At 43.3% G+C, this 14,089-nt stretch overlaps 1 protein-coding gene across 4 annotated transcripts in view; it reads right to left on the minus strand.

The window, feature by feature from the left end:
• The window catches only part of LOC109894080 (gastrula zinc finger protein 5-1-like), a 131,222-nt gene extending 117,465 nt beyond the window's left edge, over positions 1–13,757 (minus strand). Inside the window, exons 1-3 of one of the 4 annotated variants that reach the window (XM_031828157.1) lie at positions 13,445–13,736; positions 8,190–11,259; positions 7,704–7,834 (exon numbers count right to left, since the gene is read on the minus strand). In XM_031828157.1, coding sequence (XP_031684017.1) covers positions 7,704–7,834; positions 8,190–8,478 — 420 coding nt within the window. In that variant the 5' untranslated portion in view covers positions 8,479–11,259; positions 13,445–13,736. Of the gene's footprint in view, positions 1–5,884; positions 7,505–7,703; positions 7,835–8,189; positions 11,260–13,444 lie in introns of those variants that run through there. The other 3 variants (XM_031828158.1, XM_031828159.1, XM_031828160.1) reach the window with 3 other exon arrangements.
• Between the last annotated feature and the right edge of the window lie 332 nt (positions 13,758–14,089).

The following is a 14,089-nucleotide window of genomic DNA, read 5'->3' on the forward strand; positions in this document are numbered from 1 at the left end:
CAGAATGCGAATTACACATTTAAATACACTACATTACCAAAAGTATGTGGACACCTGCTCAGCGAACATTCCAAAACCTTGGGCATTAATATGGAGTTGGTCCCCCATTGCAGCAATAACAGCCCCCACTCTTCTGGGAAGGCTTTCCACTAGATGTTGTAACATTACTGTGGGGAATTGCTTCCATTCAGCCGCAAGTGCATTAGTGAAGTCAGGCACTGATTTTGGCTGATTAGGACTCCAATTCATCCCAAAGATGTTCGATGGGGTTGAGGTCAGGGCTCTGGGAAGGCCATTCAAGTTCTTCCACATCGATCTCAACGAACCATTTCTGTATCAACCTCGCTTTGTGGATGGGGACATTGTCATGCTGAAACAGGAAAGGGCTTTCCCCAAACTGTTGCCACAAAGTTGGATGCACAGAATCGTCCAGAATGTTGCTGCAGCGTTAAGATTTCCCTTCACTGGAACTAAGGGGCCTAGCCCGAACCATGAAAAACAGCCCCAGACCATTATTCCTTCTCCACCAAATTTTCCAGGTGGCCCTATGCATTGGGGCAGGTAGGTAGCATTCGCTTGGCATCCGCCAAACCCAGATTCATCCATCAGACTGCCAGATGGTGGATCGTGATTCATCACTCCAGAGAACGCGTTTCCAATATTTCAGAGTCCAATGGCAGCGAGCTTTTCACCACTCCAGCCGATGCTTGGCACTTCGCATGGTAATCTTAGGCTTGTGTGCGGCTGCTCGGCTATGGTAACCAATTTCATGAATCTCTCGCCGTACAGCTCTTGTGCTGGCGTTGCTTCCAGAGGAAGTTTGGAACTCGGTAGTGAGTGTTGCAACCGAGGACAGATGATGTTTACTTGCTACGTGCTTCAGCACGCTGCGCTCTTGTTCTGTGAGCTTGTGTGGCCTACCACTTCGCAGCAGAGCCATTGTGGCTCCTAGAAGTTTACATTTGACAATAACATCACTTACAGTTGCCTCGGGCAGCTCTAGCAGGGAAGAAATTTTACAAACTGACTTGTTGGAAAGGTGGCATCATATGACTGTGTCACGTTGAAAGTCACTGAGTTCTTCAGTAAGGCCCTCCTACTACCAATGTTTGTCTATGGAGATTGCGTAGCTGTGTGCTCGATTTTATACATACTTTTGTATACATAGTGTATGTCAAAGATTTAAAGTGGGGACTCTTGCTTCGCAAGCCTCACTAATAAACCATCCTTAATACTGAAGAAGAATATTAAATATTACACTTGTCTTTCATCTTTTGTTATTCACAGCCGATACAGATACTGTACCTATGAACATTTTGTCTGGTGGTGCTGGGGCTACCTTGCCAAGCATGTCAGTCATATTACCTTCCTTGATGGTGTCCTAGTATCATACAGGCATAGCCTATCAAATAATGACATGTAGCTAGCTATAAACAAAACATAGCTACTTACCAACAACACAGCAGTCTCGGGTTTGACGGTTGACAGCCCAAGTAGAAGCTAGTTGGATAATAATCCAGCTATTCCAGATGGCGCTGACAGACATGGCAGCTCAATTTCTAGCTCCGAAGCAACTTTGCAGTATTTTTTTTGTTGTGTGTGTTATTTCTTACATTATTAGCCCAAAATGTTTTTTTTGTGTTATTACATACAGCCGGAAATAACTTTTGGATATCAGAGCTGCGGTAAATCACCAGCATTACGACCAGGAATAAAACTTCCCCGATTTGGATCCTTTGTTCGTACCCCCCAGGGCAATTTAAATTATTCCAGAGGCTGCTCAAAGACGCGCCGGAGGAGAAGAGGTGTTCAGAGTGGACTTCTAGTGCACATCATCCATCTCTTCCTGGGTATATTACGCTCATGTTCAGTCTCTGGACAATAAAGTAGACAAGCTCAGGGCGAGAATCTCCTTCCAGAGAGACATCAGGGACTGTAGTATACTCTGTATCATGGAATCATGGCTCTCTAGGGATATACTGTCCCTGTCCATACAGCCAGTTTGGTTCTCAGTTCATCGTGCAGACAGGAATAAAGAACTCTCTGGGAAGAAGAAAGGTGGTGGTGTATGTTTAATGATGAACTACTCATGGTGTGATTGTGATAATACAGTAACTCAAGTCCTTGTGTTCACCCGACCTAGAATACCTCACAATCAAATGCAGACAGGGGTTACCTCCCAAGAGAATTCTTGGGATTATTCGGTTATAGTCACAACTGTGTATATTCCCCCTCAAGCCGAAACCACGAGACGGCCCTCAAGGAACTACACTGGACTTTATGCAAACTTTAAACCACATATCCTGAGGCCTCATTGGTTGAAGCTGGGGATTTTAACAAAGCACATTTGAGGAAAATGCTACCGAAGTTCTATCAATACATTGACTGTAGTACTCGCTTAGGAAAAACAGTAGACCACTGCTACTTTCCTTTTCGAGATGCCTACAAGGTCCTCACCTGCCCTCCTTCTGCAAATCAGATCACGACTCCATTTTGCTACTCTCTTCCTTTAGGCAGAAACTCAAACAGGAAGTACCTGTGCTAAGGTCTATTCAATGCTGGTCTGACCAATCAGAATCCATGCTTCAAGTTGGTTTTGATCAAGCGGACTGGGATATGTTCCGGGTCGCCTCTGAGAATAACAATTATATATACACGGACATGGTGACTGAATTCATCAGGAATCGATAGGGGATGTTGTTCCCACGGTGACTATTAAAACCTACCCAAACCAGAAACCGTGGATGGATGTCAGCATTCACGCCAAACTGAAAGCGCGAACCACCGCATTTAACCATGGCAAGGTGACTGGTAATATGGTTGAATACAAATAGTGTAGTTATTCCCTCCGTAAGGCAATCAAACGGGTAAAACGTCAGTACATAGACAGTGGAGTCGCAATTCAACGGCTCAGACACGAGACGTATGTGGCAGGGTCTACAGACAATAAGGGACTACAAAGGGAAAACCAGCCACGTCACGGACACCGACGTCTTGCTCCCAGACAAGCTAAACTCCTTCTTTGCCCGCTTTGAGGATAACACAGTGCCACCGACACGGCCCGCTCCCAAGGACTGTGGGCTCTCGTTCGCCGTGGCCGGCATGAGTAAGACATTTAAGCGTGTTAACCCTCGCAAACCTGCCGGCCCAGACGGCATCCCTAGCCACGTCCTCGGAGCATGCGCAGACCAGCTGGCTGGAGTGTTTACAGACATATTCAATCTCTCCCTATCCCAGTATGCTATCCCCACTTGCTTCAAGATGTCCACCATTGTTCCTGTACCCAAGAAAACACAAGTAACTGAACTAAATGATTATCGCCCCATAGCACAACACTTCTGTCATCATGAAGTGCTTTGAAAGGCTAGTTAAGGATCATATCACCTCTACCTTACCTGTCACCCTAGACCCACTTCAATTTGCTTACCGCCCTAATAGATCCACAGACAATGCAATCGCCATCACACTGCACAAAATGAAGGAGCTTATTGTGGACTTCAGGAAACAGCCATGGGAGCATGCCCCTATCCACATCAACTGCAGTGGGGAAGGTGAAAAGCTCGACATACACATCACTGACAATCTGAAATGGTCCACCCACACAGACAGTGTGGTAAAGAAGGCGCAACTGTTGGGCTGTTTCACCGCCTGGTACGGCAACTGCACCACCCGTAACTGCAGGGCTCTCCAGAGGGTGGTGTGGTCTGCCCAACGCATCACCGGAGGCACACTGCCTGCCCTCCAGGCCACCTACAGCACCCGATGTCACAGGAAGGCCAAAAATATCATCAAGGACATCAACCACCTGAGCTACGGCCTGTTCTCCCCGCTACCACCCAGAAGGCGAGGTCAGTACAGGTGCATCAAAGCTGGGACCGAGAGACTGGAAAAACATGTTCTATCTCAAGGCCATCAGACTGTTAAACAGCCATCACTAGCCGTCTAACACCCGGTTACTCAACCCTGCACCTTAGAGGCTGCTCCCCTATATACATAGACATGGAATCACTGGTCAAGTTAATAATAGAACACTAGTCACTTTAATGATGTTTACATACTGCTTTACTCATCTCCATATGTACATAATGAATCCTAGTCAATGCCACTCCATCATTGCTCGTCCTAATATTTATATATTTTCTTAATTCCATTCTTTTACTTTTAGATTTGTGTATTGTTACTACTGCACTGTTGGAGCTCGGAACACAAGGATTTCGCTACACCCGTAATAATAACTGCTAAATATGTTTGTGACCAATACCATTTTATTTGAAATCTATATCCTGGCCATCTGCCCAAGGTTGTTGAACAACTTTTATGGAAGCCCATTTTCACTCCTATTTGCAGAGCGTAATGTGCGTGCGCTGCAGACTTAACAACAAATGTCCACATGGTTGGGGGCGGACCACAGCTGGGGGCGTGTTGTCTCTGGGCAATTAGGCATCATTGGCAAAAGTAAATAATCCATACCCAGCCCTCCAACAAGTTGTGACAAGCTCACTCACTCTGTTTTGGAAAAGACTAACTTCACACTTTGTAGTCAATTTTGACACTAGAATTCATGTTTGACTTGAATTGATGCGACATGGGCCATTTAAAGCCGGAGATGTTGGTTCTAAGGGGCAGTTGACCTTGAACAAATCACCTACTCTGTAACATGGACTCACTTGGTGAAATAATAGGGGTTGACATGATTTTTAAATGACTCCACCTTCCGCTGTCCCCAATTCATACAACATCTGCAAGGTCCCTGAGGCAAGTAAGGCACATATTAAAATACAAAGCACTTTTATAAAGCCTCATAAAGAAGGGCAGTGATTGGTAGATGGGTAACAATAACAAATCAGACATCAAATATCTATTTAAGCATGCAGAAGTTAATTTCCTTGCAAAAAAATATTTCAGTTTTGAAACTACAGTAAAAGTGAAATAACTGCAGTTGACTGGTATTTTGGACACAGTAATTGCAGAATTACTGTTAATTATAAGTTATACTGCACTCTAACTGCAGTTACCTTGCAAAAATTACTGCAACAAAAAAAATATTTTGGATGCAGTATTTGCAGTATACTGCAGTTATACTGCACTCTGACTGCAATCTTTTTTTTCGTAAGGGTTAAGCTGTGGATGATGTATTAAACCACTCATACACATAAAAGATGCAGTCATCATTCTGAACTGAGCTGCAGGACAGGAAGTAAACCGCTCAGGAATGTCCCCATTAGGACATTGGTGATTTTAAAATGGCTACAGAGTTCAATGGCTGTGATGGGAGAACTGAGGATGGATCAACAACATTGTAGTGACTCCACAATATTGACCTAAATGACAGAGTGAAAAGAATACAAATACACAGAAAAAAAATATTCCAAAACATTCCTGTATGCAACTAGGCACTAAGGTAATTGTACTTTTTTGGTTGCTTAAATTCAAAGCCTTATGTTTGGGGCAAATCCAACACATCACTGAGTAGCCGCCTCATTTTCAAGCATGGTGGTGGCTCTAAACATGGTCTGGGTATGCTGGAACTCTGCAAAACTGGGGGGGGGGGGGGGGGGGTTTCAGTATAAAAAGAAACGGGATGGAGCAAAGCACAGGAAAAATCATTGGGGAAAACCTGCTTCTATCTGCTTTACACCTGACACAGAGAGGAATTCACCTTTCAGCGGGACAATAACCTACAAGGCCAAATCTACGTTGGAGTTGCTTACCAAGAAGACAGGGAATGTTCCTGAGTGGCCAAGTTACAGTTTTGAATTAAATCTGGGGGTGAATACTTAGTTAATCAAGGTATTCGTTTTTATTTTTCATTCATCTTTCAAAAATGTTGGAATCTTTCTTCCACTTTGACATTGTAGATCATTGACTAAAAATGACAATTCAATCCATTTTAATCATACTTTATTACAAAATTTGAAGAAATCCAAGGATGGTGAATAAGTCTTAATGAAAAGTCCCATTATATGTTATTAAACATAAACAAGTTTTAAATACACCATTACAACAAAAAATCTGCATGAACTTGATACTGCATTCATTTTCTCAAGTGTTTTGGGCAAAAGAATTAATAGTTGAATGGAAATAATTAAATAGGCATTTATGAACATTATATATCCTCCACAGTAGAAACACAATTATATAACAGACCTTTTAGGCTTATATATGCCTTATATATCACACAATGTCTGGATGCAATATTCTACCCAGGAATATTCAACACTGAAATCTGTTACTCTTGTTATTCCAAATTCATCTGTGGATCTTTTCTGATGGCAACAATGAAAATTAATCTTTGTCTATAATGCAGGGTTTGATCTAAACGTCAGAGGCTATCGAGTGGAATGTTTACTTTCTATGTTAGAGTTGAATGGTGTTTTTGCTGGTGTGTCCTGAGGTAGCTCCTCTCTGAGAACCTTTTCCCACAGTGTGTACAGGCGAATGGCCTTTCTCCAGTGTGGACCTTCAGATGCATCTTCAGCTGGTCCTGGCGGGAGAACCTCTTCTCACACTGGGGGCAGCTGTAGGGTTTCTCCCCAGTGTGGACCCTCTGGTGCCTCTTCAGGTGGTGCTGGTGGGAGAACCTCTTCTCACACTGGGTACAGCTGAAGGATTTCTCCCCGGTGTGGACCCTCTGGTGACTCTCCACCTTCTGGAGGCAGCTAAAGCCTTTGTGACAGAACTTGCAGAGGAACCGTTTCTCTTTTGTATTGCCTGATGTTGCTCCCCCTCTCTGAGCCTGGGCTCTAGCCCTGTCATTTGAGTTCAATACCTGATCAAAAAGAACGCGGCCATGTGAATCAGAAGGCCCCATTGACGTGGACACTGAATCGCGATCCCTGAACGCGTGTAAAGGGGAGTGGGTTGCGACATTTGGATTTGTCTCTAAGCTTTCCCTGTAGTCTAAGTAGTCACTGGTGTTGCCCTGCGAGTGTCCTATGTGAGTTTCGTTTGCATTCCATGTCAGAGGAGTGTCGTCCTCCACTTTCACAATCATGTCATCTAAGACTATAACCTCCCCTTTCTTATTTAGGCACCGTTCAGAGTATACACTACTACTGTACCGGTTCCAGTCCCCTCTCATTGGATTAGTCTGTGTATCTAAGTCCACAGATGTATCACTAGGTATCATCTCGGTCTCTGTAGTGTATGAACAGGACGGATCATTGCCAGTCTGTAACACGTCACCTGTGTCCTGATGTGATAGAACTGTCCTCGGGCTCGGGTTACCGTAAAGTAAATACTCTGAGCGGGGAGCAGGAGGAAAGCCCAGTCGCCCCAGCCCCGTTAAAGTCTCGGTGTCTGTCTCTGACTTGAGCACGGCGGTCGGCGTTCCACTGACCTCCGTGCTGCTGCATCGGGTCCTGGGTTGCACTGGGGCAGTGGTTTGGTCATCCATGGCTACAGGGGGCACTCCAGTCTGGATGTCTCTGCTGTGCTGTGGGTCCACCTCTCCTTCAGACCTCTCCAGCTTGACCTCAGGGCCACCAGCCTCTGCATCTGCAGACTGCAAAGGAGAGAGGGTTACTACCAGTACATGAGTAGAATTTGATAAATATGTTGTAAGTCTCACAAGCTCCCCATTGGCAGATAAATTAGGATGTACATGTAAGCAAGTGAATAGATGAGGGAAGCCTTTGAAATAAATGGGCCACATCTGATTTACAAAGTAACTGTAATTTGTAATGCAACACTATTACACTAACCTCTATCATGATAATGTGCTGGGTTGAGGGTCCACTCCCCTCACCAATAGTGATTGGTTGGTCATCTCTCCATGTATTGTGTCCTGCTGGCTTCACAGAGATCCTGTGGCCTCCAGTGAGATGTCCTTCACCTGAGAGAGTGATTGAGGATAAAGAGGAGGTTATGTTTTCTACTGTCAATGCTCAATGCTATATTGTACACTATTGACAGTTTGGACACTCTCAACAATTGACAAGGATGTAACGTAACACTTCTTGATATAATATTTATTGATCTCTGTATTATATTCCATGCATCATTTTGTTGTCAATGAGTAATTAATAGGAAATGCAGTTAATCAAGAATATGGTTAGAATATGATAATGTGTCTTAGCGAAATATATTTAAGTAAAAACTGACCATGGCCCAATTAACACATCTGAACACATGTGCAGAGGAGAACGTGGTGACAGGCGCTCAGCTATATATTTTTCAGCTAACTGTACCTCTTGCCATTCCTCTGTATCGGTCCAGGATATTGCCACTACTCGTAGTCGTACTACCTGGGACGACGCGTCCTCGCGTCATATTCTCTGCGCGCTCCCGTGCCTCCTTCAGTTCCATTAGCTGAAGTTTCCTCCGCAATGTCCTGTTTTCTTTCTGGCTTTGAGTTATTTCTAAACGAAACACTGCATAGTCGTCGTCTACGAGTTTACAAATGTCTGCCACGGCTGCATTCGCCAGCACCTCCATGATGGAGGCTATTTGAGTGTGAAAAACCATACAGTTAGCCATTATTAGCTAACGTTAAGAGCTAGCTAGCGTTACTTATATAAAACCTCTAATTTATGTCCTGTTTCCAACGCGAATTAAACACTACCTGGGGTAAGTATGTGATGCTGTGCCGTTAAATGAGTCATATGTTGAGTTCTAGGGTGTTAATAAACGTCTAAATACAACAATAAAAGGCTAACTTTGAAATTATTGTTCACTTCCGTTTACTTTTTTTTGGTTTGGTTTTCCGGGAGACTACGTCTTCAGTAAGTTTAATTCCGGTTGGCATCCAATATTAACGTTACATTACCGCCATCAGCTGGACTGGAGTATAATTGGGAAAAGGAAAAACCCTGCCAACTAAATCAACATTCATTAAAAACCCACCCCCCATTCCGCTATGTTGATCCTATCTGATCATACACCATGCCAACAGCCTGGGAGGACAGAACACTACCATTCAACACACCATGTAACTCTTCCGTAGTCATTTCCCGTAATCACAAGCACTTCTCTGCAGCTGCCACCACAACACCTATTTTCTGTGATTTCCATTCCGGCGGTACAGTTGATAACCATGGCAATGAACGCTAAAAAGCCAACCTTACTGAATCATGTTTCGTTTGTCGGCCTATCACTCTACTGACAAAGTCTACTACTCAACTGGAGCCTCTTAGGATCCTTGACCCATCTTCACTGCCTACGCATACGACATCTTCTGACTAGATGCTTTGTTGCGTATTGCTGCCCTTCACAGGTCGGTGTGAATTGCACATTTTGTTCACAGAAAATGGGGAGTAGGAAAAAAGAAATTGCACCTCCATCTAACCCTTCATATACACCACTATCCCCAACAAACCCACCACTCCTTCCCACTACTTTGGCCCTAACGAATATGGAAGCCTTTCTCTCAAAATTCCCTGTAGTTCTTCTGCTGCTGCTACAAAAAAAAATCTATATTCTGGGATTTCCATTCCATCCGTGCGGTACAATTAATGACCATAGCAATAAACACCAAGAAGCCAACCTTACTAAAGCCTAAACTATTCAAGTCACTCTGCACTGGCCTACTACTCACAGGGATCCTCTCAGGATCTCTCACCCATAGCGCTCCATCTTCTACTTTCCTCAATGCCTTAGCATATGACACTTTCCGCTCTGCTCTCACCCTGGCAACCTCACCCTGTCTCACTCGCACAGGACATTTCTGATCCCCAGCAACATGGCCACCCCCACAATTGACACACAGCTTTTCACACCAAAACAACACGCTCTTTTGTCCCACTGTAGGGGGTTTGGAACAAATGCTTTTACGGGATAACTTACATGTCCTAACATTACTTTATCAGGTAATAACTCTGTATCAAAACTCGAAAGTACCGACAGGGTCACTTCAGTCTTGCGTTCTCCACCGGGTCTGCGTCACACCAAACGGTGCCCCCTTTTACACTGAAGAGAGGATCTTATTGGTTGGGATCATAGCTCAAAGGGTGTGGTCGTTCCATTTGATTTCAATAACTTTTTGATTTGATGCCAACTTTCTACACATTTGCACATTGTAGAAGTGGTCAAGAAAGTGACTTTTTGGGTCTGATTGCCAAAACATTTAGGAGATAGAGGTGCTTAAAGTTGATCCATTTTGCACCATTAGACATCCTGCGCACTGACGTCAGTTCAACGTCTAGTTTTGATTTACATTTGGTTGATTTGTCAATTAACCTGAATTAAATGTAAAATCAACATTAACTGGATTTAGGTTCAAAGTTATTAATTTGTATGACTTTTTAAAATAAATTATAAAATAGTTTGACAACCCTGTTTGTAAGCTCTTAAATTCTATCAAACTCAACTGTTTATCTTTCCCAGTGATGAAGACATGGATGTCTCATGGTATGATGGGGTATGCAAATTTGATCAACTTTGAGCACCTCTATCTCCTAAATGTTTTGGAATTCAGGTCCAAAAATGCACTTTCTGACCACTTCTACCATGGGCAGATATGTATAAAGGGGTGTGGTCAAAAGTTATTAAAATCAGATGGAACGACCCGAGAATGACTATTCCATCTACATTACCTCAGTGTGGTAAATATTAAACTCTCCTTGTTCTAGCCTAGGTTTACTGTTTCTCTAAAAACATTTACTCAAGCCTGTTTCAAATGACAAGTTAACAAAGGGTAATGAGGGGTATGTGGTTAATTACCCTCTTACCCCAAGACACATGATAACTATAATATGTCAGATAAAGAATGGTTCCCAGATATCCCCTGTGTAAAACTCAAACCACAGTGCTTTCTCCCCATTGTGGACACTCCTATGTCTGGTAAGGTTACTCAGGAAAGAGCTATTGTAACATACTTTGCACATGAAAGGCCTCTCCTTGGTGTGAACGGTCTGGTGCTTGGCCACATTGTTTCCTGCTCTGTTCATCATGGATACTGTGGTGTTTGTATCATAGGAATAGGAGGGTCTGTCTCTATCAGCCCCAGGCCCTGCTTCATCCCTGCACTGAGACTGAAGAGAAGGGTCTGGGTTGCAGACTGGATCCCTGACTGGAGCCTCTGTCTCTCTGATGACCACCAGGACTGAGGTTGTTCAGTCCACCTGTCCACCGGTTGTGTTCTGTGTGGTGGTGGAGTCGCTGTCCCTTGTGGTTTGATTCTTGTTCCGACTCGGGAAATAAGAGTGACTGCTCCTGATCCAAGGTCCTGATCCGGGGCCAGGCTTTGTGACCAGCTGCTTCAGATGTCCAGTCTCTCCCACCAGCAACACCAGATATCAGCAGGTCCTCATGGATTGCAGTCTGTAAACACAAATGGTACAGAATAAAAAAAATTATTTTTATTTTTATTTCACCTTTATTTAACCAGGTAGGCTAGTTGAGAACAAGTTCTCATTTGCAACTGCGACCTGGCCAATATAAAGCATAGCAGTGTGAACAGACAACACAGAGTTACACATGGAGTAAACAATTAACAAGTCAATAACACAGTAGAAAAAAAAGATAAAAAGGGGAGTCTATATACATTGTGTGCAAAAGGCATGAGGAGGTAGGCGAATAATTACAATTTTGCAGATTAACACTGGAGTGATAAATGATCAGATGGTCATGTACAGGTAGAGATATTGGTGTGCAAAAGAGCAGAAAAGTAAATAAATAAAAACAGTATGGGGATGAGGTAGGTAAAAATGGGTGGGCTATTTACCGATAGACTATGTACAGCTGCAGCGATCGGTTAGCTGCTCAGATAGCAGATGTTTAAAGTTGGTGAGGGAGATAAAAGTCTCCAACTTCAGCGATTTTTGCAATTCGTTCCAGTCACAGGCAGCAGAGAACTGGAACGAAAGGCGGCCAAATGAGGTGTTGGCTTTAGGGATGATCAGTGAGATACACCTGCTGGAGCGCGTGCTACGGGTGTGTGTTGCCATCGTGACCAGTGAACTGAGATAAGGCGGAGGTTTACCTAGCATGGACTTGTAGATGACCTGGAGCCAGTGGGTCTGGCGATGAATATGTAGCAAGGGCCAGCCGACTAGAGCATACAAGTCGCAGTGGTGGGTGGTATAAGGTGCTTTAGTGACAAAACGGATGGCACTGTGATAAACTGCATCCAGTTTACTGAGTAGAGTGTTGGAAGCAATTTTGTAGATGACATCGCCGAAGTTGAGGATCGGTAGGATAGTCAGTTTTACTAGGGTAAGTTTGGCGGCGTGAGTGAAGGAGGCTTTGGAATAGAAAGCTGACTCTAGATTTGATTTTCGATTGGAGATGTTTGATATGAGTCTGGAAGGAGAGTTTACAGTCTAGCCAGACACCTAGGTACTTATAGATGTCCACATATTCAAGGTCGGAACCATCCAGGGTGGTGATGCTAGTCGGGCATGCGGGTGCAGGCAGCGAACGGTTGAAAAGCATGCATTTGGTTTTACTAGCGTTTAAGAGCAGTTGGAGGCCACGGAAGGAGTGTTGTATGGCATTGAAGCTCGTTTGGAGGTTAGATAGCACAGTGTCCAAGGACGGGCCGGAAGTATATAGAATGGTGTCGTCTGCGTAGAGGTGGATCAGTAAACATAAAGGTTTACATAAAGGTTTTCTGTGCTGTACACACAGAAACAGGATATTATAAAATGTTAACCATAGTCAAGCCCATCTCTCTCTAAAACTGTGATGCAAGTACCCAACAATATGGAGGAATTGGAGTTTCTTATAAAAATAATAACACAAATGTGTTGATTCAAGAATTAAGTATAATGTTTTGGTTTGACTGAGAGAAGGGAAACTCAGTCCCTGCAATGATACTAAAGTAACCAAGTCAGTCAGCACAGAGTGAATTTTGTATTTGTCATACAAAATAGTCATACACTCACATAATGTGAAGCACAGTACTTTTATTGCACAAAACGATATATGTGACAAGTAGAATAACTTTTCTCACTGTGGTAACACTTGACCTTTTCTGTAAATCTGGTACGCTCACTTTCATGAAATCCAGAAAATCACATTGTAGGATTTTTAAGGAATTTATTTGCAAATTATGGTGGAAAATAAGTATTTGGTCACCTACAAACAAGCAAGATTTCTGGCTCTCACAGACCTGTAAATAAAATTCATTAAAAATCCTACAATGTGATTTTCTGGATTTTTTTTCTCATTTTGTCTGTCATAGTTGAAGTGTACCTATGATGAAAATTACAGGCCTCTCTCATCTTTTTAAGTGGGAGAACTTGCACAATTGGTGGCTGACTAAATACTTTTTTGCCCCACTGTATGTACACCTAAATATATGGAGCACCCTGCTATGGAGCATCTTCTGATTGGGCAATTGTGATGAGTATTATGCAAACATGTTAGTTGATTTGATTAGTTGACACTCTTTAATACTTTGATGATTCAAAGGCATGGTCCCACACCTCTTCTCCTCTGAGAGACTTTGTGGATACGGGCCCTGACCTAATACCATACAGACAGTAGTTCACAGTGGGCTCACCTCAGTGAGACTGTGTGTGGTTCTGTGCTGCTCAACTGGTTCCTTTGTGGATTCAGGAGGTGTAGTCTGGTTGTCCTCAATGACCATGGTCCCCTCAGGGTTCCCCAGACCCTCCTCACACCCCTCCTCTATTAGCTGCACCTCTGGACCCTCCCCCTCCTGGAAGAGAGAGGTGATACAGACATCCACTCCCTCAGGTACGTACACACAGATAATAAACACACTTTCAACATGGAGTGTTTACCCATCCCCACTACATGAGTCCTGTACTGTAGATACAGAATGACTTCATTGTTGTTAAACCCATCATGGTGGACATAAATAAGTTGTTGTGGGTAACAATAAGTCCGCTATAATAAGACAAAATTAATCAGCAGACAAACCTGACTAAACTATTTTGAGGTGTACAGTAGGTGTTTGTTAGTGTCTGGGTATGTGTAGGTATATTTAGTAAGTGTATAATGGTTATAAAGTGCTGTCAGTGTATGCAGAATAGAGTGTGATGTTTACTGAAGGGAGTCTCAATGAAAGTCTTAGAATGAAAAGTCTCATTTTGTGTTTATTAACCCTTTTACACTGCCTACAATGCCTTCAGAAAGTATTCATACCACTTGACTTTTTCCACATGTTGTTGTGTTACAGCCT

Source organism: Oncorhynchus kisutch, linkage group LG7 (genome assembly GCF_002021735.2).
Source record: "Oncorhynchus kisutch isolate 150728-3 linkage group LG7, Okis_V2, whole genome shotgun sequence".
In the NCBI taxonomy this organism is placed as follows: domain Eukaryota; kingdom Metazoa; phylum Chordata; class Actinopteri; order Salmoniformes; family Salmonidae; genus Oncorhynchus; species Oncorhynchus kisutch.